Source organism: Microtus pennsylvanicus, chromosome 16 (genome assembly GCF_037038515.1).
Source record: "Microtus pennsylvanicus isolate mMicPen1 chromosome 16, mMicPen1.hap1, whole genome shotgun sequence".
Lineage (NCBI taxonomy): Eukaryota > Metazoa > Chordata > Mammalia > Rodentia > Cricetidae > Microtus > Microtus pennsylvanicus.
Window position 1 is genome coordinate 6,360,500 of NC_134594.1, and position 23,032 is coordinate 6,383,531.

General features: G+C 43.6%; 1 protein-coding gene across 9 annotated transcripts in view; it reads left to right on the forward strand.

The window, feature by feature from the left end:
* Nucleotides 1–23,032, forward strand: part of Tnik (TRAF2 and NCK interacting kinase) — a 404,440-nt gene that overhangs the window by 257,531 nt on the left and 123,877 nt on the right. For all 9 annotated transcript variants that reach the window (XM_075951104.1, XM_075951107.1, XM_075951102.1 and 6 more), the window contains exons 5-6: nt 18,181–18,291; nt 20,702–20,792. In XM_075951104.1, the coding sequence (XP_075807219.1) occupies nt 18,181–18,291; nt 20,702–20,792 (202 nt within the window). The remainder of the gene's footprint in view (nt 1–18,180; nt 18,292–20,701; nt 20,793–23,032) is intronic.

Below are 23,032 nucleotides of genomic sequence, written 5' to 3' on the forward strand. Positions count from 1 at the left end.
ACCCAACAGTTCGGTTCTGTGTATATCTGCCAGAAGTGAGATCGTTATGTCCAGGAGACATCCTCACACCCCTCTTCCTTTGCTGAAAGTGTTACACACAGTACGGGAAGAATGCTGGCAATTTTATGCAGTCTGTGGTCAGGGCTATAGTGCCAACTGGGCATAAACATGGAGCTCCTTTTGTTAGTCGGAATGTTCAGACTGTTGGTTTTCTTGGATTTGGGCAATGTTTTCCAGGTCGTCTCCTGAGGAAAGGAGAGGGGTCATCTAGCAGACTTAGCTTATTTCCTCTTTCCCTAAACCCTAGATTTTAATTTGATCTTTTCAAAACAGGTGCTGTTTATTGAACATGTATTGCATGCCAGGCATTGGACTGATTGTTGGAAACGATCCTTTTTCAAATTTGTATGTAATTCATAGATACAAAATTTACATTTCAAAAACATACTTTATCACTCTTTCAGGTTAATTTGCTTTTGCAGCTGGAAGGAAATTTCACTGTTATTCTCTTGCTGGGCTCTAGTGAAGCTAATTGACTTTTTGAACAAAAAGAGGTGTTGAGGAAGCAGGGTATGGTGGTGGGAGGGGGATGGTAGAACATGTGTGACCTACATGAAAACTGAAAGAGTCTACAAGGGGTGAGAAGAGGCAAGGAGGGGTAGGCAGATATAGGGGAAAGGAGAGAGAAGAAGAGCCATAAAACAAACTGTGCTTGAAAATGTCATAATGAAACCTAATACTTTGTGTGCTAATTAATATATACCACATATTAAATACAATACATGATATCATGTAGTATATGCATATGTAATACTTTATCTGTGTTTTCATATGTAATACTTTATTTGTGTAGGTATGTGCATATATTATTCATTCTATGGGTATATGGGTGTGTGTGTGTGTCTGTGTGTCTGTGTGTGTCTGTGTTTTTCCAGAACATCTTCAGTTGATCTTAGGCTGGCTTTTGAGGAAAGCAGCAAACCTTCTTTTCTCATTTATAGTTTGACTGGAGGTTGCAGCTAGACTTTGGAATGGAGTTGCTTCTTGCTGGTCTCCTCCTAGACAATTGCTCTTCCCATGGAGATGGCTGTGGTTTTTGAACCCCAAGAGCCTAGATGTATATATTTTTAATGACTCGTTCATCAATCATTCTTTCACTTAACTGAATGTACACAAGCATACACACACAACATGTACATGGACACACATACACACAAAGACACATACTTACTCGTCGCAAGGTACATTTCTAAGTGCTTATGAAAATCAGTGAAAGCTTACATTCTTGCTGCAGACCACAAGCTATAAACAGAATGAATAAAGCAGTTGCAGAAGATGGTGGAAGTTCACAAGTGCCTGACATAACCAGGGGAAAGTTAGTGGGCGGGTTGAAGTCAAGGCTGCAGGATTCCATAGGATTAATTTTTAGAAAAACTCTTCCCACTTACATCTTGAAATCCTACCAAGACCACCACCACACATGATTATATTATATTAGGAGGTAAGGCTTATTTGTAGTGCTAAGAGTCAAACCTGAAACCTTGTACTTGCTAGGCCAGCTCTCTCCCACGGAGCATACTTCCAGCCTATAAGAGGTTAAGGTTTGGGGGGAAGTGATTAGGTCAAGCATAGAGCATTTATGAATGGCATTGGTGCCGTTATAAAAGATAGCTAGTTAACTTTTCCATTCTCATCTGTAGAAATCAGGAGATTTCAGGTAAAGGCAAGAGAATCAGAAGCTCAGGGATATCCTTAGCTATAGAGTAAGTTTGAGGCCAGCCTAGACTTCAGGAGACCTCACACCTAGCCGAAGAAGAGGAAAATTTTTAAGTAAGCAAAAACAGAAGTCAGCAGTTTACAAGCAGAAGATAACCCTCACCGGAGCCTGGCCATGCTGCCTCCAGAAATGGGAGGTATTTCTGCTGAGCAGGTGTTCTAGCCTATGGTATGTAGTGCTTTGTTAGAGTAGTGTGAATTTAACATGTGTGGTGAACAGAGCTGTCAGGGTAAGCCCTGCTATGGGTAACTGGAGGAAAGGCACTGCAGGCCTTCCATTTCCTGGGAACAAGGATGAATTGCTGTGAATGGGAGAAAGTGGAAGACAGAATACAGAACACAGACCCCAGACCAGATCCTCCATGGTCTTGCTTGCCGTTGGCAAGACCTCAGCTTTTACTTCACCTGAAGGTGGGGAGCCTTTGGAGAGCTCTTGGCATAAATAGGATCTGATGCACAAAATGAAGGCATCATACTGGTTGCTGGGCTGAGAGCAGACTGGAGGGACTCAGGGGAGATGCTGGGGAGACGCTTTAGGAGGTTGGTCTCTTTGGGGTTTCTGTTGTTGGGACAAACACTGCACTAAAAGCAGCTTTTGGGGAGGAACAGGTTTATTTGGTTTACAGGTCCTGAAAGTGGAAATTGAGGCACAGGCCATGGAGGAAAACTAGTTACTAACTTGCTCCCAAGTTCACTTCCAATCCCTTTCTTATCAGCCCAGGTTGATCTGCCTAAGTGATGTCACTGCCCGTGGCCACGTGGGTCCTCCTATGTCATTTGATAATAAAATAAACCACATTACAGACGCTTCCGCAAGCCAGTCTGATGGAGGCTGCTCCTCAGCTGAGTTCCCTCTTCCCAGTGTGTTGATAGCCATCATCAGCCGTCACAGGAAGCTAACCCCTTTCTTGAACTTGGTAAAGGGAGAAGGAATGACAGGTGTCTCAGGGTGACGGTGAGGGTGGCCTCATATCTGCTGGGTCCAGAAGTCCCATTGGTCCGATCACTCCACTTGCCATCCTTGACAGCGTCTCTGTCACTAAAGGATGAGGTCAGGTTAAGAAAGTGTCCTAAGGCAAGAGTATAACTTATTTTTATAATTGCTTTTCTATGAGACAGAAATTCAAGAATTGGGGGTCAGCCTAGAGACAATAAGAAGCTAAAAATTAGATCATAATAGTGATTGAAATTTGCTTACAAGATAATAATAGTGCATAGGTAAAGAACAATGGTTTACAAGATTTACTGCCTACTTACCAGTAAGCCAAGTTCTGTTACCATACCATAATGTGATGACAATGTTAACACTGCCATATTATTAACTGAATATTTGTAGCCAATTTACAAATTAAAAATTATTATTTTCATTGTGTAAATTAAGAGACTGGGCTCAGAAATTTGTTCAAGTTCTCAAAGCTTATCAGTGATGAAGCCATTAAGCTAGCTTACTCTGGGGTATGTGAGGTCAGAGTCAGTGCTTCTGATATCAAAGGTTGGTGTTCTGGGTGGGGCTAGAGCTTTGTGTTTCCATAAGCTTATTTTGAGAGCTAGGCATGGTGGTACTGGGAGGCAGAGGCAGGGGCATCTCTGTGACTTCCAGGCCAGTCAGGGCTACATAGTGAGACACTGTCTCAAAATAATAAATAAAAATTTGACTTCGCCGTGGATCTTTATTCCTCAATTTGTCTAGTATTCAAAAAGGGCAGTAAAAACCTCTCGGCTGTTAAAAAGGCTGCTATGAAGCCTAAGAAATACATGTGTAGAAAAGCACACTCAGCCTTTTGGGAGTGATTTATCAAATAATCGCAAAGGTCAAAGATAGTTGATTCTTCAGACTACTGACATTTTTGCAAGGATCACGGTTATATAAAGACGTGTTTTATAGAGACAAGACTATGCAGCCAGGAGAAATACTTTCTAATATGTGTTACCTGAGATCAGCCCGATTGCATAAAATATTCCTCAAAAACTCCCTTCGGCCATGGCTGGAGTTCAGAGGTCGGCAATATATGTCTCATCAAGTGACACTTGTGTTGGTGTAGGCTTCTGATTGAACTGTAATCTGTGCGAATTCTATCAGACCTATTGGAGAGATAAACTCTTGTTTGGTATCAGCTCCGCAGAAACACAACCACTTCTGATAATGGCCAAGTAATTCTCCTTTATCAACTGCTCGGGCCTGATCCGGAAATCAAAAAAGGGAGCTCTTTCAATAAAGATTCTCATCTCTGCAAAGCAGTGATGCTCGGACTCACAGCATCACCATCTCTTCTCTCTACCGCATTCCTGGCCCGCCAGGCTCTCCGGGTTTGCTGGAAAACACTCAGATACCAGAGGGAGGGGACGGTGCTGTCTGCGAAATGGACTGGTTTCTCAACCAAAACAGCATGAAATCACATATATTTTGCTGTCCTTTTGATACTGTCACAGCAGTCACAGATCGAGATACCCCATGAAAGGAAATAAGTTTGTAATTAACTTCTGGAATATAGAATGGTTTAGCAAATGACAGATGATTGGGCTGAAACAGCGAAATTAGCCTCTCGCTACATTGCAGTGATGTGGTGTGGATTTATAGAGCAGAAAGTTAAGATGCTATGTTGTGGCGCGGGGGAGACGGCTCAGTGGGTGAGAATGCTTTCTGCAGAAGCAGTGAGGAACTGAGCTTGGAGCGCAGCACTAAAGCAAAGAAACAGGTATGCCCAAGTGCTTGCCTATAACCTCAGGGCTATAAAAAAATATCCTGCAGAAGCTGAGATGGGAGCATCACTGAGGCTTGCTGCTTGCCAGGCTAGATGGGGTTCAGTGAGAGACCCTATGTCAGGGAACAAGACGGTAGAAGGTGATAGAGCAGCACACAGGAAAATGCTCTCTTGCACACGTGTGTACATCACACTTGCACACACATCACACTTGCACACACATCACAATTGCACACACATCACAATTGCACACACATCACAATTGCGCACACATCACAATTGCGCACACATCACAATTGCGCACACATCACAATTGCGCACACATCACACTTGCACACACATCACAATTGCACACACATCACAATTGCACACACATCACAATTGCGCACACATCACAATTGCACACAAGTTATATTTATATATTTGAAGATCTTTCTAACGGTTGGGTGCCTCCTGGTTTGTTTATCCACAAATCTGGGTTCTAGCCCCCGGGAGAGGCAGGGTTTCTAACATTTAGTTTCTATTTTGTAAAATCTTAGTTGGAACAGGTTGTGTGTTTGCAAACCGACAGCCTGGAGGCTAAATATATTTAGTTTGGTCCCCATAAGGTAGTGATGTTTTAATTAAGTCAATATTAGAAAAATTGAACAGATTCATATGGAAGTCTGGACTCCTTGAAAAGTTTTGACAATAATCAAATGGTCTACAAATATTAGGCTGGAAATCCCAAATAGCAGGAGTCCATGGAAGTAGAGTGTCAGTCGCCCAGAACCCACAGGGGTCAAGTCAGTCTGTGCCAGGGTCCCTGACTCTTGTCTTGTTGTACACTTAACTCCGTACCCTGCGTTCATTACCCACCCTGTGTGAGATCATCATAGAGTAAGATGTTGTAATTATTGAATGAACGATGTCATATAATTACCCATACTTAGGTTGGTCACAGTGCTGAAACCCAAATGTGCTATATTTTCAATTTATATTGCTACTGCATTGTAGCAGAAACCATGCCCAATTCAACTTGGGTTGTTTCAATTTTTCAGTGTCCTGAAACAGGACATCTACAGCACACCCTCATCCCCCATAGCTGAGAGAAGACTGTAGAAGAGGAGGTGGAAAGATAAGGAGCCAGAGTAGGGGAGGGGTGCTTTGACTGGTGTTCTGGACATTGCAAGGTTGTTGCGCCCTTGAACTCAGAGCAACTGTGCTTACCTACATAAGACAAAGCTGGTCAAAACCCCAGCCCTAGTGCAGGGGCTTGTTAGTTGAAGAGCTTCTGCTAGAGAGAGTCAGTTTGCTTCAGGAAAATGGCCCCGTAGTAGATTGTCTGCACTCCAGGGCATGATCCTACACTCGTGTGCCTATAGACAACTTGGATTGAACTCCATGCACTATGATAAAAGCTTGTAGTTGGGAAGGGAACATGGCAAGGAGGGGAGGAGAGGGGGACAGGAATCGGGGGCAGGTATTTTTGGGTTAAAGCTTCACCCCAGTCCCTCACATCCATATATCCAAAGAATCTGGAATGTTTGGATGGAAGTTCCATCCCAAACCTTATCTCCTGGGAATTGCCTCAGTACAGACTCCACCTCCAAGAACCCCGCCAAACAATGACCCCTCCCCAGAGATATTCAAGAACATGCCCACAGGGTATTTAAAATGCCCCCCAGAGAATAAACACATGGTTTTCCAGTCTTCCTTCCTGGTCTCATCTCTGGGGGACTGGAAGGCTACCCGGGAGCTTTGGTGTCCATTAAACCTGGGCTTTTTCTAATTCGGTGTGATCACAATACATTTTAGACGTGTATGGAATTCTTAAAGAATGGAGGAAAACTTAGATTTCCTTGTGAGGTGGTGGGGATTATGCTCCCAAAGGTTCAGTCACCTGGAGCTGAGCCTTTGTAGTGGGTCATGAAATGTTTTGTTCTCTTAGCTCTGAGTATCAAAACTGAAGCTTTCCCTTTTTAAAGAAACCGATTTTAATCCCTAGGCGTTGCTTCTGTGAGTAAAGGACTTCCTTTGCAGCCACAGTGGTCTCTAGCCTGGGAAGCAGCGGAATCTTGTTACTTGGGAGCAGAAAGCTCCAGAGGTGGGACTTTGTAACTATAGGAATCTAAAATGGTCAGGGGAATGGCTGCCTCCTGTCCCTGGTGGAGGCAGAAAGCCAGCAAGTGACTCGGGTGTAAGCGCAGTCAGAACGTGCGCCCAGTTTCACAGTTGTGTTCAGCCCAAGAGCAGAGTCTGCAAAGCCCTGTTTATGGACTGGGGGGACAAGACGTCTTGTCACTGACAAGACAGACACTCAATTTCTTTAGTTGTTTCAACGCATTTTGTTGAAACTGTTTATACTGCCTTTCACATTAACAGAAAAACGACTTCATGTATGCCGGACACTGAGTTAGGTCACTTCTGGTTCCCTTTTCAGATGAACTTTGACCTAGTTCCTATTCACAGCCTGCTTCTCGAGACCTTCCACTGCCCAGGTACTCCACTCCAACACTTAAAGTCTAGGTTGCTTTTTGATTTTCCTGTTTTGGGCTGGGGAGCACTGAGTGTGCTGAGTGTGCATCTCTGTCCATCCGCACACACCAGTCTATATGGAGAAGCCAGGGAACAGCAGGTGACTGTGTCAATCAGTTTCCCACGTTAATGTTTTTTTAAAGACGAAGTCTCTCTCTAAACCCAGTGCTCATGGTTTTGACTAGGCTGCTTGGCTTGTGGTCTCCCACGATCCACCTATATAACTGTGCCCCCAGTACTTGGGTTATAGTCAATGAGGCCTAGGGTTTACATGGGTGTTAGGTGTTTGAGCTCATGCCTTCTAGCTTGCTTAGCAAATGCAGTTCTTATAATCTGAAACACATCCTTAGCCTAACTTTCCCTACTTTTAGCCTGTCTAAAATCTTACTCCTCTCATTCCTAACTTTTCACTTTGAGTTTTGAGATGTAGAATTATACATGGCTGTTATTTTATGTACATGTGTTTATGTACATCCAGGTATATGTTTGTGTGCGTAGAGTTTCTATGTGTATTTTGCGTGTGGGGGTTCATGTGGAGACCAGAAGACAATTTCAAATATTCTACAAGAGCCATCCACCTTACTTTTTGCAAAAAGACTTTTTCATTGGCCTAGAGCTTGATGACTAGGCTTCACTGGCTGACCAGCACGTTCGGTGATCTACCTCCGGTCTCCGTTTTCCCAGCACCCTCTGCCTGTATTTTTATGTGAGTTCCAGGGATCAAACTCAGTTCCCCGTGCTTGTGGGGCAAGCACTTTAGTGGCTCAGTTGTTGCCCAGGCTACTTTTCTTCTATCTTTGAGGTTAATTCCTTTGTCTGTCAATGTGATGACTCAGACTCACTAAGAAGAAAGGCCCAGGCGCTCTTGTGGTTCGCACCTGCCTTGGGAAATGAATGGTGTCACCCTGACTCTGAGATTCCTGTCTGCTCAGACATGGATGACTGACGGCGCATGGGCTTGGCTTGGAGGCAGGCTTTGGTTGCTAAATATACCAAGTCGTTTCGGATTATTCAACGTGCTTTGTTACTCACAAAGTAAAAGGTTGTCCACAAGCCTTATGGACAAAGTAGGAGTACTTGGCATCCTTTTATCTTTTGGTAACTCATACTTTGTTTGAGAAGTCTCAAAATAAAATAATATCAAGGTTTTGGTTTTTGTATCCCCCCTCCCCCCCCCCCCGTACATGCTCATTCCAAGGTGAACACACAAGGCCGTTAAGCTGATTTTGTATTTCTTCTCACAATGGCCTTTCATACTGTGAGATTTAAGCTACCCCTGGTTAGTGAAGCAGCTTTTTCTTAAGAAGCTGCTGACTTTGAGTTTGGTTCGCACCATCATAAATCATGCAGATGGGATCTTTGGCTATTCCCAACCACGCAAGATATAAATACCTCATGGGCTCACTGAGGTTTCTAAACCTTCAAGGTCACTAGGCTAATTCTTTGTGGGGCTGGGAGTTCTTGGAAGTTGCTTCTAGACCTTTCCTTAGTTGATTCAGATGCCTGCTTCATCTTCAGGAGAACTCGTCTGCCTGACCCCATTCAAACCCCTTCTCTCTGACCTGCCCTTCACCATTAAAGAGACAGCATCTGGTCCTTGTCGTTTATTCTTGTGGGGACAGACAAGTGACACTTGAGAGGAATGGGTTCCTGTCCAGGTATTCTGGGTTAGCAACTACAATATTTAAATACCATCTTAAGGCCTTGTTCCTTGTTATAAGAACTTAAAGCCAATTAAGCAATAAGTGAGTGAATTCTTTAGGGACAAGGGAACCATCTCAGAATTAACCTTAAATTCTCTCAGAAGTCACTGGGGTTGTAAGAAGGTGGCTGTGTTTCCTGATTCTCTTCTAAGACCTGTGCTATGTGCCTTGTGAAGACAGAAGTTGGGACTGGCTCTACACTGCTGTCCCTTCTGAGAGGCAGAGACTGAAGCACAATCCTTAGCCATTGTGTGGGAGGGGCACATGGATAACTCTGTGTGTGTGTGAGAGACAGACAGACAGACAGAGGGAGCTGTGTGTGTTCTGTGTGTGTACATTAGAGAGAGACAGAGAGAGTAAGAGAGAGAGAGCTGTGTGTGTTCTGTGCATGTACATTAGACACACACACACACACACAGAGAGAGAGAGAGAGAGAGAGAGAGAGAGAGAGAGAGAGAGAGAGAGAGAGCTGTGTGTATTCTATCTGTGTACATTAGACACACACACACACAGAGAAAGAGAGAGAGAGAGAGAGAGAGAGAGAGAGAGAGAGAGAGAGAGAGAGGTTAGAACCATGGCTTCCCACATGCTCCACCACCAAGTAATACCCCCCACCCCAATACCACTAAAGGACAATATGGTGTTTCTCAACAGTATAAGACAACTGGAAAAAAAAATCCCCACAATCGACCATGCAAGTTGTGAAATGTGTCAGGACTCAGTTCTTAGAAAACAGCTTTTTTTACTTAGACAGACATAATTATCCAAGCAATCATTTTTTTATGTTCACATTATACCATGCTCTTTTTAGAATGCATCCTCCAGGCCCCAAGCCAGTCCCCATCTGTCTAGGCACATTTCTCTCCCTACACTCAATTTAGCCTCCTTTATTTCTTCCCAAGTGGCATGGATATCCTTTTAGTCTCTAACCCAGTTGTTCAGATGATGTTGATGAGTCTTAAACCTCAGGTGTCTTCAGCATCCTCTTCTGTCACTCCCATCCCTGCCATCTTCCAGATAGAATGATCCATTATCTGCTGGGTAGACTGTCTTCTCGCTTTGGAATGCAAATGAGCAAAATGACTTGTTCTCTTTCATTAGAAGCTCTAGAAGAACCTCCACTCTGTGCCTATGTGTCATCACCATGCAGGTGACATAGACCTCCAGACAGAGTGACCCCACCCTGCAAGGCAGAAAGTCATGTCTGCTTTTGTGGATTTTAGTTACTGTCACCATGCAGGTGACATAGACCTCCAGACAGAGTGACCCCACCCTGCAAGGCAGAAAGTCATGTGTGCTTTTGTGGATTTTGGTTACTGTCTGCTTTCCATTTATTAGTGAAACTCATGGTTCACATCAGATCTGTACGTTGAGGCTTTGTGTGTATGTATGTTAATTTATGTTTAGTGTACACATGTCTGCGTTAACATGTAGAGGCTGAAAGTTGACCTTTGCTGTTTTCCTCAGGAGCTGTCCACCGTGTGTGTGTGTGTGTGTGTGTGTGTGTGTGTGTGTGTGTGTAGAAGAACAAGCTGGGGTCTCTTATTCTACCTAATTAAGTTGCCAGTTAGGTTAAAATGTCTGGCCAGCAAGTTCTAGATCTCTTAACATTTTTTTCCTGCCCATCACTGCTGTTAAAAGTGGATTTACCACACCCAGGTTTCCCCGGGGCTGAGTGTGGAACTCAGGTCTGCATGCTTGCATGACAAACACACAAAAACTGACCCATCTTCCTACTCCGTGGTGGTTCATTAAACTTTGTCACAGTGGAGAGGGGATGAGACTGAATTTGTGGTGGCTATAGAGTGAGTTTGTGGTGGCTACCTCTTATTGTCAACTTGACAGCATTTAGAATCACAAGAGAAAGTCCTCTGGCCAAGACTGTGAGGGATTATCTAGACTAGGTTAGCCTCTGGCCATGTTTGTGAGGGATTATCTAGATTAGGTTAGTACTTGACCAAGTCTTTGGGATTATTTAGATAACGTTTACTAACATCTGGCCATGTTTGTGAAGAATTATCTTGATTAAGTTCACTGATATAGGAAGACTTGCCCACTCTGAGTAATGCGGTTCCATACACTGGAGTCCAGACCTAAACAAGAAGGAGAAAGTGAGTGGAGAATAATCATTCTCTTCTGCTTCTTCCTGACTGTGGACACAGTGTGGACACTTGTAACCAGCTGCTTCAATCTTCCTTCCTGAATGTGGATACAATGTAACCAGCTGCATCAACCTTCATTCCTGACTGTGGACAAATGTAACCAGCTGCTTCAATCTTCCTTCCTGACTATGGATACAATGTAACCAGCTGCTCCAGTCTTCCTTCCTGGATGTGAACACAATGTAACTAGCTGTTCCAATCTCCTTCCTGGCTGTGGACACAATGTAACCAGCTGATCCCGTCCACTTTTTCTGGCGGTGGACACATGTAACTAGCTGTTCTAGTCCTCCTTCCTGGCGGTGGACACAATGTAACCAGCTGCTCCATTCTCCAGCTCTGGCCTTTCTCACCATGGCAGGTCCTACCCTTGAACCTTGAGCATAAATTTAGCCTTTCTTCTTTAAGGTGCTTCTGTCAGGACATCTTATCACAGCAATGAGGACAAGTAACTAATGAATATCCAAGGTCCCAAAGCTACTGAGATAGAGCATGTTCTTAATCCTGTTCTGTGGACTTAATGTGTGTTTGCTTTGGGTAAGGCCAAAATCCAGAAGAAGCACCATTTCAAATTAGTAACAGAACTGAGAGGAGAGTCATGAAAAAGTTCTCTTTAGTTTTTGTTGCTGTTTGTTTGTAAGTCACCAAATTCTAAGGTCCCAGTACATTAAGCTCTCAATAAGCGTTGGTGTGTCTCATTGCCCAGTATAAACTCTTATAAAACTGTCTTTCAGGGGAGATACTAATGATCCATTTCATCCTCCTTTTGAGATGTGAAGTTATTGACTTACCTCACTCAGCAGGGCTTGGCATGTTGAGCCCTGAGTCTGTTTAGTAAGAGGACACTTATGGGGAAGGAAGGTCCCTACTGAGTGGTGACAGTCATTATCAGTGTTGCTGTGTGGCTTCAGGGACCCATTGCTAGCAAGTTCTGATTTCTTTCTACTTCTTTCCTTCTTCTTTTTTCCAAGTCCCATTACATAATTTATCAATCATTTTGTTCCTTAGTGAGATGAAAAGAATCGAGCAGCCTTCAGCTGGAGCTGAATGGAGAAGCAGATTAAAGAAATCACTGACATTGGTGCTTGGCTAGAGCCAGATTGTTTCCTACTGAATATTTGAAACCATTTTGTCCAATCTAATTTTGAAAGGCTAGAGTTGCTGGGTTTCCACTGCTCTCCTTAGGAACTGCAATTATGTGGCCTAAATAGTAGGACATTTTCTCCCAATGATGGGAGCTGCTGGTGCATCCCAGGAGGTCTTGTCACTGTGTCGGTGATTGGCATGTTTGGCTCATGTGGGTAGATGCTCCCGTCATTGTCTCGGTGGTTTTGGTACATCCTGCTAGCACTGAAGCACGATTTTCTACACAAAGGTCTTCTTTAAAATAGAAAATGCCTCAAAATACACGAAAGTAGACAGAACTGCACAGTGAGAAAAACCTGTGCACCCCAGCTAGCCTGGCATGTTCTCACCACTGTCTAACCCCCCTCTCCCCCAGGACCCTCTGCTTCCCCACTCAGGCATTGAAACAAATCAAGCACAGTTGTTTTTTTTTTAATTCTGGCAAAATACATAAAGTATCCAATTGCTTCAATTTTAGCTTTTTCTAAATTAGCAATCCAGAGGCATTCAGTATATTTATTGTGTTGTACAAAACACCCCCCACAGTCCCTAGCTTCAAAATTATTCATGCCCCTCCACCCTGAAAAATCTAAATCCATTAGGTAGTCACTCCTGTTCCATGTCCCCATGCCAAGGAAAGCTCTGGGTCTGCTTCCCATTGCCAGAGTCTGTTTCATAGGACTGGGATGACATATTCCACCGTCACTTTTGTCTGTATTCTTTCATCATAATATCTTCACAGTCCATCCGTGTTGAGTGAGCCATTCCTTCCCATGGCTGGATACTAGCAGCTGTATGGCCGTACCACGGTGTGTTCAATCTATGTGTTCATCTGTTAATAAAATGTTTGTTTCCAACTTTTATTTTCTATAAGTAGTACTGCTATGAATATTCTTAGGTGGGTTTTAGCTGAACATCAGTTTTCAATTCTCTGTGTGTAAATCTCCAAGTGAAACAACTGAGTTTTATGTTGATTTTATTTTTTAATTTGCTGAGGAATTCTCACACTGTTTTCTAGAGTTATTGCACCATGGGGTCATTAGCAGTGAGTTAGGGCTTCAGTTGACCTACATTTTTAAAGATTATACTCATCCTTGTGGGCATTGTGACACCTCATTGTGGCCTTGATTTATATTTTTTCTCATGGCTACACTGTTACCAGCACTTTCCATGCCATTATTGGGCATATCATATATAATATTCTTATCATCTGCATCTTTCCACACCACTGCTCACGGTTTCATATATTCTGTAGACTCTAAATTTTAAAGAAGTGTCCATTCAGGTTCTTTCTCACTTTCATTTCATTTCATTTTCTTATTTTTGAATTGTTATTTGTATTTTTTTGAGACAAGTTTTCTCTCTGGAGCTCGTTGCGATCTTCTTGTCTCTGCCAATCACGTGTGCACCACCACACTCAACTCTTATGCTCATGTTTAAGCTGGATCTTTTTATTGTCTTGTAAGAGTTCTTGATAAATTCTGGATGTCATATCCTTATCAAACACAAGTTATAAATATTTTTAATATTGGACTGGAGAGATGGCTCAGAAATTAAGACCAGTGGCTGCTCTTCCAAAGGACCAAGGATCAATTCCCAGCCCACGTGTAGAGGGTGACGCCTGCCTGTAACTCCACTTCCAGGGCATCAGCTGCCCTGGCGTGGTCTCCCTGGACACTGCACACATGTGGTGCAAAGATATATTTGCTGGAATGATACCCATATTCACAAAATAATAAAATGAAATTTAAGATAGTTTTCCATATTTTATGACTTCTTCTTTTCACTTTATTAGCAATGTTCTGTCTGCATAAAAGTGTTTCAGCATTTATGTGTTAACTATGAGATTTTTTTCAATAACCACAGAATCATCACACTTTAAAAAATTCCAAGCTGTATTTCCTTAGTATCTTCAAATACTTACATTTATATGAAAAGTTGCAATTGTTTAAACTAGCAGCTGCTTTTCCTGGCTTAGATTTCTTGTTTTTTTTTTTTGTTTTTTTTTTTAACAAGGTCTCCCTGAGTTACCCTGGCTATCCTGGGATTTACTATATAGATAGGTTGGTCTTGAACTCACAGAGATTTACCTTCCTCTGCCTCTAAAGTGCTGGGATTAAAAGCATGCACTACCATACATGACAAGTAAAACAAACATCCAAACCTTTAACAGCTACTTTTTAAAATTGATGTTCATATAAGTAACATCCATTGCCATCTCAATCTGCTGATGTGTGCTTAAAGGATTTTAAGTCTGTAGGTTTCTTTTCCATTATCTTTTCTTCCTCCCAAGCCATTTGTTTGTGAAGAAATTATTTGTCTAGGACTGGAGTGATGGTTCAGAGGTTAAGAGCACTGGCTGTTCTTCCAGAGGTCCTGAGTTCAATCCCCATCAACCACATGGTGGCTCACAACCATCTGTAATGAGATCTGGTGCCCTCTTCTGGCCTGAAAGCATACATGCAGGCAGATATTGTACACACAATAAATAAATAAATCGTTTTTTTTTTTTAAGAAACTATTTGTCTAAACAGGTTTCCTAGTCTAGGCTGCATCCTGCGTCCCTCAGTCCTCCAGTTTCCCATGAGGTAGGCGGTTGGCACTCAAGGTTGGGGCAGATTTACGTTTGTGGGGTTTGTTTGTTGTTTCAGCAGTGCTGACTCATAGACAGTTCTGCATTCTCTTTTTATGAGACAAGCCGTATTTATTTCTTACATTTTCAAGTTAGCTATCATGGATGATGGACTCCCAGTGTGTTAGTTTCTTAGGAGGTATAAAATAGTGACGTTCTAATCCTCTTCTACCTTTCTAATTGTCAGGTAGAATACTTATCTTTATGAATAGACATTTTCTACATTTTGTTATTTAAGTATCCAGTATTAGAGTTACATAAGAAAGCCAGGATAGGGCTGGAGATGGCTCAGTAGGCATGAATACCTGCTGTGCAGGAGTGAGGACCTGAGTTCAGGTCTCCAGCACTCACATAGGAACAGACTTGGAGAGCTGAAAGGTAAGGGTACCATTGGGCTGTCTTCTGGACGTGAGATTGCTCTTGCAGTCACAAACACATAGTAGCCACAACTGCCCACAGGGAGTCTGAAAAGATAAGAAATAGGGGAGGAGGAAATGGACAGAACACAGGGGTAGGAGAGGGAATGTTTGTGAAGACAAATGGAGAGTAGAGAGAAGGTCGCTGGGGCGAGTGTAATCACAACGCAGTGTATATAGATATAAAATTAACTCTTTTGTTAAAAGTTTGAGCAGCCTTGTGAGGAATCAGTTGATAAAGAGAAATAAATAATAGGGGAAACAAAGTTAGGCATGGCCAAGCACATATAATCGCAGTGCTGGGGGCGGGACAGAAAGGCTTGCTGTCCCAGCCTAACAAAAGATCTGGGAGCTCCAGGTTCAGGGAGTGACCCTGTCTCTCAAGGGACAAGGCAAGAGCTACGGAAGAGCACACTCGTGTCCTCCTCCAGCCTCCACACACGTGCTTTGGCGTGTACTCCATCAGGTGTACGTGTACACGAACAACAAAGCCAGGACAGCTCCTGGTTCTCACTTCACGGATCCGTTTGTCCTCTCAGGTCTGTCTTCTCTTCTAATTGTGCCAGTTTTCTCTTTGCGAGTGGCTTCATTATCACATTCTGTGTTTCTAGGCAACACCATTGCTTTGGTGTGATTATTCATTATACCAATTATCTTTTCTCTGACCACTGCAAGCTTGTCAAATTGACCCCTGAATCCTTGATGTGATTCTGTGGTCTTTGTGAGCTGCTTGGCTATAACATATGAAAGAAGTTTAGCTCTTCCTGGTTGGAATGTAGTTTATTCTACACCTCCATATTTCCCATTTCCCTACAGAAGTTTCCTGTAAGCCTGGCTCTAGAAAAGATAACAAGAGTTTCCTATGAGAGCCAGCTTTGCTCCAACTGTCTGTCAGATCAGAGCAGGCTCTAGGAACTTGTGGGTGAAATTCATTTTGTGTGTTTTTGTTTGTTTTCTTTTGAACCAGGGTCTCATGTAGCCCAAGCTGGCCTCAAACACACTGTGGAAGAATAGAGCTAACCTTGAATATCTGCTCTTCCTGCCTCCACCTCCCAATGTGGGGTTCACAGGTGGTATTGAGGGTCAACCCCAGGGCTTTGCACATGCTAGGCAAACACACTACATCTGAGCTGCATCCTCAGCACCATTTGTGAATTTTTTTTGAGTCTACCAGGCATACAGAGAAAGAGGAACACAATTGCACAGTTTAATCTCTGCCTAAAGATTTTGCACCCAGTTGGGTAATTTTTTCCCCTTTTTCCTCTCTCTCTGTCTCTCTCTCTCTCTGCCTTTGTGTGTGTGTGTGTTCACATGCATATCTGTGTGCTGTCTGTTTTGCATGTGTGTGCATGTGTGCATCTGTGCATGTGAAAGGAATACAGCTGATGTCAGATCATCCGGGATCTCTCTTAGACGTTATTCCCTGAGGCAGGATCTATCAGTCAAACACAGAGCTCACTGATGTGGCCACTCTCTCTAAGCAGCTCCATCTTCTGAGGCCAGATTTTCAGATGGGCAGCCAAAGGCATCCATATCATGTGGGTCCTGACTCCTGGGTCCACACACTCTTCCCAGTCAGATCTTTCACCTCTGAGCCCTCTCCCTGAGCTCCTGGAGGTGTCTTTTACGGAGCTAGTGATACAGAGCTGATACACACATATGGGCTCTATTATGTCTCTGCTTTGTTTTTCTCTCTCTCCTATCAAATTGGGGATTGATTACTAATTATTCTAAATTATTTGTAATTAATTACAAAAGCAATGTTCTTCTAACTAAGAGGGCTTTTGTTGAAGACTACGTAAAAGAGAAAGGATGAAATGGAGCTGCTTTTTCTAAACCTGGGAATGAATGGGAAAGCCCGGATTCCGGATTCTAGTCTGCAGCAATGCTTACCCTCTGCCTGTTTTATAAAGTTGCTGAGTGCAGTAATGAGTTTATATTTATAGACTGCTTGGAGCTTTTTGGATGAAAGGTGCTAAATTAGAGTTTATTGTTTATTGAGTTTATTTGATGTGTCCAACCTCCTGGGAACACTTACTGAAGTTAATTAAAACCAGATTGTCTGCCCTCTGACAGCTTACAGTGTCACATCTAAACCAATAACATAAACAGCCTGCACTAGCGTTGGCCTAACCGGGACTTCCTAGTGGACCGTGGCTCTTTGGACAGAGGAAGGCTCCTGCTGTGTTGACACAGAGATGGCCTGAACTTCATCTGAGTTGTTGACCTGACCCTATTTCATAAAAACAAACAAAGAAGCAAGCCTTAGAATAAGGGGAATGTTCCTTATTTCTGGCTATAAATTATTGCTCAAAATAATTTGGTCAGCCAGATAGGCTAGTACACTTGCCACCATGTCTGATGACCTGAGTTTGGTATCTATGACCTCCATGGTAGAAGGAGACACTGACCCCCCTCAAGTGGTTCTATGTCTTACAGATATATGCATGCACACACATACATACTCATGTACATACACACAACAAAACTAAAGTATAAAAACTTTTTATGCAGATTTTAATATACTTTAATCAAGATTCTTAAATGTCAACACACCATGAGATGTGGCTTTTGTTCCAATGAAACAAGGCTCTCTGCTCCCTATGCATGCTCAGTATACAGTATCGATACATTCTCAGCAGAATAATCTAGCTGAGCTGCCTCTTCCATAATGTCATGTTGAATGTGGCATTTCGCTGTTATTCAAGTCCTTCATTGAGTTGGATAAAACAATTAACTATTTAGCAAATAAAAAAAACAAAAACAATCGTTAAGTTTTCAAAGTTTATAAAGTTTATGCTAAGTTGTTTCTGAGTAAAAGGCCAGGAGGAACAGGGGTGGGGAAGCTGTGCCTGGGGCATTTTGGATGAGAAAAGACTATTTTCAAAAGAAAAGTCTCAATGTTCACTAACACGTCCTCAATCAGCAATATCAAAAGTAACCTTTGCTCTCCGTGATTTCACAAAAGCTTAATAGAAAGGATGGTGATTTAAATACTGTTTTATGATTACTACATTTTCACTGCAGGGCTGGCATTCAGAAACTACAGACCAGAGGGCAGTGTGCGTGTGCTTTCTAAACTCAACTTAGTGAGGGAGTGGAGGCAAGCATGATCGTACCTAACACATGGCTGTTTCCTTCCCTTGCCAGTTGGTGATGGAGTTCTGTGGTGCTGGCTCCGTCACTGACCTGATCAAGAACACGAAGGGCAACACACTGAAGGAAGAGTGGATCGCATACATCTGCAGGGAGATCTTACGGGTAGGTGACAGGTGGGCACTGCCTTCCCCAGTTCCCTCAGGTAACATGGGATGTCTTGGGAGATAGTCTACTCTGCTCAGTCTTGCTAGAAAAACTTCTAAGTGTGGTAGAAATGTATTTAATGGCTTTAGTCTAACAGCTGGATGTGTACCCAGCCGCAGCCACTAACACTCCCTACTGTGCACATTCACTATGTTCCCCTTTAAAGGTGGGCCTTGCTCACCCCCACCCTGTTCTCTTTCCTCTTCTCTCTGCCACTTCTGCCATTAGAGGCCACTCTCCCCCTCCCCTCCCTGTTTTTTCCATTCCCTTACATCTCCCTCCCCGCAATAAAAATTCCTCCATGTCGCGTGGTATCTTTGTCTCGCTTGCCGTTTTTTTAAGTCACAACATTCAGCATGCCTTTCGCTGACCAAACCATCTCCCCACCTCCATACTCCATTCTGAAAGCCAAAAGCTGTTATGACAAAAGATAGAAACGACAATGCATTGGGTACACAGGAGTTATTTGTGAAATAAAAATGAAAACACAATTTGGGAAGAAGCAAGACTAGGCGACTGATTTCCACGTTAGCTGAAAGTTCTCTCTACGGCTTTATCTGCCGTTAACTCCGTGTGAATTTCTATCTGCTGCTCAGTCTGAGGAAGCATGAAACCTTTAGTAGTTGAGGCCACCCAGTAGGCACCAGAATCTATGAGGCCCCTAGAAACAGTGCTGCTCTCTGCCACCACGCCTTAGCCCTGCGGGAAAATCCAGCCGGAGACCAGCTGTTTGTTTCCAGGGATCTGAAGGCAGCACAGATATTCACCCTAGACTTCTTCAATGCCTAAAAACAGCGCATTTCTTCCCACCCCCCAGTACATCCTCCCATATGATGTAAGCACCTGGGAAAGGAATGTTTGATCACCAGAGGTCCCTCGTCACAGTGTTTTTGGATCAACTATTCACTGCACAGACTTTTGCTCACATATGTGCTCTGCTATAACATCCCAACCACTCTGGTCCAGGATAAAGGTGGTCAGGCCTGCAAACACTTGCATTTATGTGCTACAAAAGAAGGCATTTAAAGCTGAGCACTGCCTATTTAGAGCCAAACTGACCAGATACAAAAGAAAATGTGAGGCCCAAACAGTGCCTCCCACTATCCAATTACATACTCTTAGGCTGTTTCTCCAACAAGAAGTCAGATCGTGTGCGCGCACGTGAGACTTGTGGACATGTGTGTATGCATGCCTTATCTTTTATATAGTGATGGATTGTGGTATTTATGAAGAACAAAAGAACAGAAAAATCATAATAGTTTAACGACACTTGGGTGCCCGAGAGCATGACGTCATAAGTACTAGACCATTGTCTTTCGATTATTGTCACAAAATTAGCAGTTTCAGAATTATCAGTTTCTGAAGTGACTTGGTAGGTGCCAACTAAGGAAGCAAATTATTTCCTTTTTGCGTATGTGTGTGTGCATGTTTGTGCCTGTGTGAGCTATAAGGCTACCTCAGCTGCCATTCCTCAGCGGCTGTCCTTATGGCTTTACTAGAGACTTATTGTCTCTCACTGGCCTGGAAATCAACAAGTTTGCTAGGCTGACTGTCAGGAAAGCACCGCCCCACCTCTGTTCCCCCCCCAATGGTGATCCACCTAGCTCCGCCTCCCCAGCATTGTGAGCCCCTCCCCCTGACCCCCCAGCTATCCACCTAGCTCTGCCTCCCCAGCATTGTGAGCCCCTCCCCCTGACCCCCCAACTATCCACCTAACTCTGCCTCCTCAGTATTGTGAGCCCCCCCCCCCCCCGCTATCCACCTAGCTCTGCCTCCCCTGCATTGTGAACACTGCCATTGGCTTGGCCCTTTGTCATCATGACATCTAAATCAGTCCCCATTCTACAAGGCAAGGACCTGAATGACTGAGCTATCTCTCCAGTCCATTTTTTTTCCTAATGCAGCCCACACTGAGAAAGCCCTTGACAAGCCCAAAACATGTTTCATTGTGATTAATTGAAATGGAAGATACCTTGTAAATTGAAATACCTTCCCAAAAGTTAAATTTGATGAAGTCAGGTTAGTTTTCTATGTAAACCATTAGTGTGCCCATTACAAATTAACATACAGGCAGACTCATGTCCACAGCACCACGTTAACTGAGCTTCGAGCGGGTGGGAACCCATCCATGCCTTCGTCAGTGTAGTTTGCTGTACTGGTATCAGATCTAGTGTATTTTGTTTAGCCTGATGTTATGTGTGTATTTCAGTTGGAACCAGTTGTGTGCCGTGGTTGTATGCAGCAACATGCGTGTATGAAAATGAGAACAGACTCCTTTAAGTATCACTGGATGAGTTATTTGAGGGTGATTGTTAGCATTCAAAAATGTGCTATGTTCTCTTAACTCTCTCTCCTCTCCTTCCGCTAGGGCCTGAGTCACCTGCACCAGCACAAAGTGATTCACCGAGATATTAAAGGGCAGAATGTCTTACTGACTGAAAATGCAGAAGTTAAGCTAGGTACGCACAGCATCCCATGAGCTGTGGCCCTGCGGAGTCGATCGCCATCAACAGTCCTTTTAGAACATTAAATCTGTCACTGTGGACGTGGGGGCGTTTCCCCAAAGAGGAAAGGAAAATGTTCTCTTTGCATACTCACAAAGCGTTTCCCCACTCATCCTGAAGAATGATTTGTGGGGTGATTGGAACCCTATGCTTAGACACCGTGTAGAGTATGTGGAGGGCCCCAACACCCCATACATCTCACAGTCTAAGTCCCTGCTGCTGTGACAGACAGGGGTGGCTCCAGGTTTCGGGTGTTTTCTGTTGTTTTGTTTCATCAAAAATATTCACATCAAGTCCTGCTAACTTCCCTGGCACTTGAGTTATTTTTAAATTCATTTTATAGTTCCCCATGGCATCTGTACAAAGGGGATTCTCAAGAGTCTATTTCCGGTGCACCCTGATCACCCCACTTCATCCTGCTGGGGTTGGTGATGGGGAAACCCTGTTCTTCAGCTTGTCAGAACCCTCCCTAGTTCCATCTCCACCACTGGGTCCTGAGTGAGAGGCAGCTTAGCAGAGGAAGGGTTCCATTTACCCTTGCTCTGCTTGGCTCACATTTTTAGGGTACTGTCCAGCACTGGGGGAAAGGCCAGGCAGCGAGAACTTGGTGCACACAGTCGCACCGCACTCACAGCCAGGAGCAGTAAATGCACACACACACTTTCTCCACTTGGAGACAGCCCATGACCCAGATCAAGAGAATGGAGCCACTCACAGTGGGTTGGGTCCTCCTGCAGACCAACGCCATCTAGACAAACTCTCAGAGACTCTCTTCCTGAGGTGGTTCTAAACTGAGCCAGGATGACAGCTAAAAGCATTCTAGAGTCCTTCACAAAATAAAATCTGCACTTGCTCTCATTTTATTATCTCCAAGGAGTTTGCTAGTCATAGGAGTATTTCCAAAGAGATATGAGCATTTGCCCTTCCCTTTGGTTAAAATATATAATTTCCCATTCTATTGGCAATTGGAGTCAAGGGTTCATCACAGGAACACTTTTCGAAACAATAGCATACACTGTGCAGGCTAAACGGATGCATTCATAGAGACTAGGTGATCGAGCCTCGGGGGATGTCCTGATGCTATTAACAAGCACTTGTTACAAATATAATGTATGCCACATCTCTCAAGAGGCACTTCGATTATCTCCTGTAAACAGGGTCATTCCACGTTGCCATCTTCATCTTTGCATTGTGGATTTGTAAAACCTAACATAGGGGTGATTTGCTTACTAGTCGCACTGCTAAACAGCGGCAGGAATGGTCTGGAAACTTGACAGACTGACACTAGCCCTTAGGTCTCAATTACAAGTTTGTGTTACCCTTTGTGAACCCCTGACTTTTTGGTCTCAATGGAGTCTTGGTATAATCAAATACAGCAATTCGTGATTTCCTCGCTGGTGTATTTATCCACTCAACCTGCATTTTAAGGGTATATGTTCACAGTATAGAAATGGTGGAAGGGACCAAATGCCCATTAAAAAGGAAGAAAACTGTAACATACACTACAACCTGCGTGAGCTTTCAGGACATTGTGTTAAGAGAAATAAGATGCGTTCTGTGGGATTTCACTCATTTATTGGAATAGCCAGTGTCCTAGAGACATGGGCAGGAGGACTGGGTGAAGTAGGGGTCATAGGTTGTTATTGCTCAGTGGCATAGAATCTCATTGGTGGAGGATGAAAATGTTCTGAGGGATGAAGGGTGATGATTTTAAGAGCTTTTCTGTCCCAGAAAATGTGCGTGAGAAGTGATTCAAATCTATCCTAATCAGATTTCTATGGCTGTACTATCACACTATGACCGAAAGCGTCTTGGGTAAGGCAAGGGTGTATTTCAGCCCACAAGTCTCAGGTCACAGTCCATCAGTGAGCCAAGTTGAAAGCAGGAACTCAAGGCGGGAGCTAGGAGACAGGAGCTGGAGCAGCAGCCATGGAGGAGAGCTGCACACTGGCTTGCTCGGTGCTACCTGCTCATCCTTTCTTATCTTCCCCTTGCCCAGGGATGACTCCACCCACATGGGCTAGGCCCTCCCACATCAACCATCTATCGTGAAAATGCCCTACAGATTTGCCTACATGCAACCTGATGGGGACATTTTCTCAGCTGTGGTTCCTCTCCGTATATTGTGCCAAGCTGACCAAATAAATCAATCTAAAATGCTAACTTTTTGTCATATCTATCTTACACATGAGGAA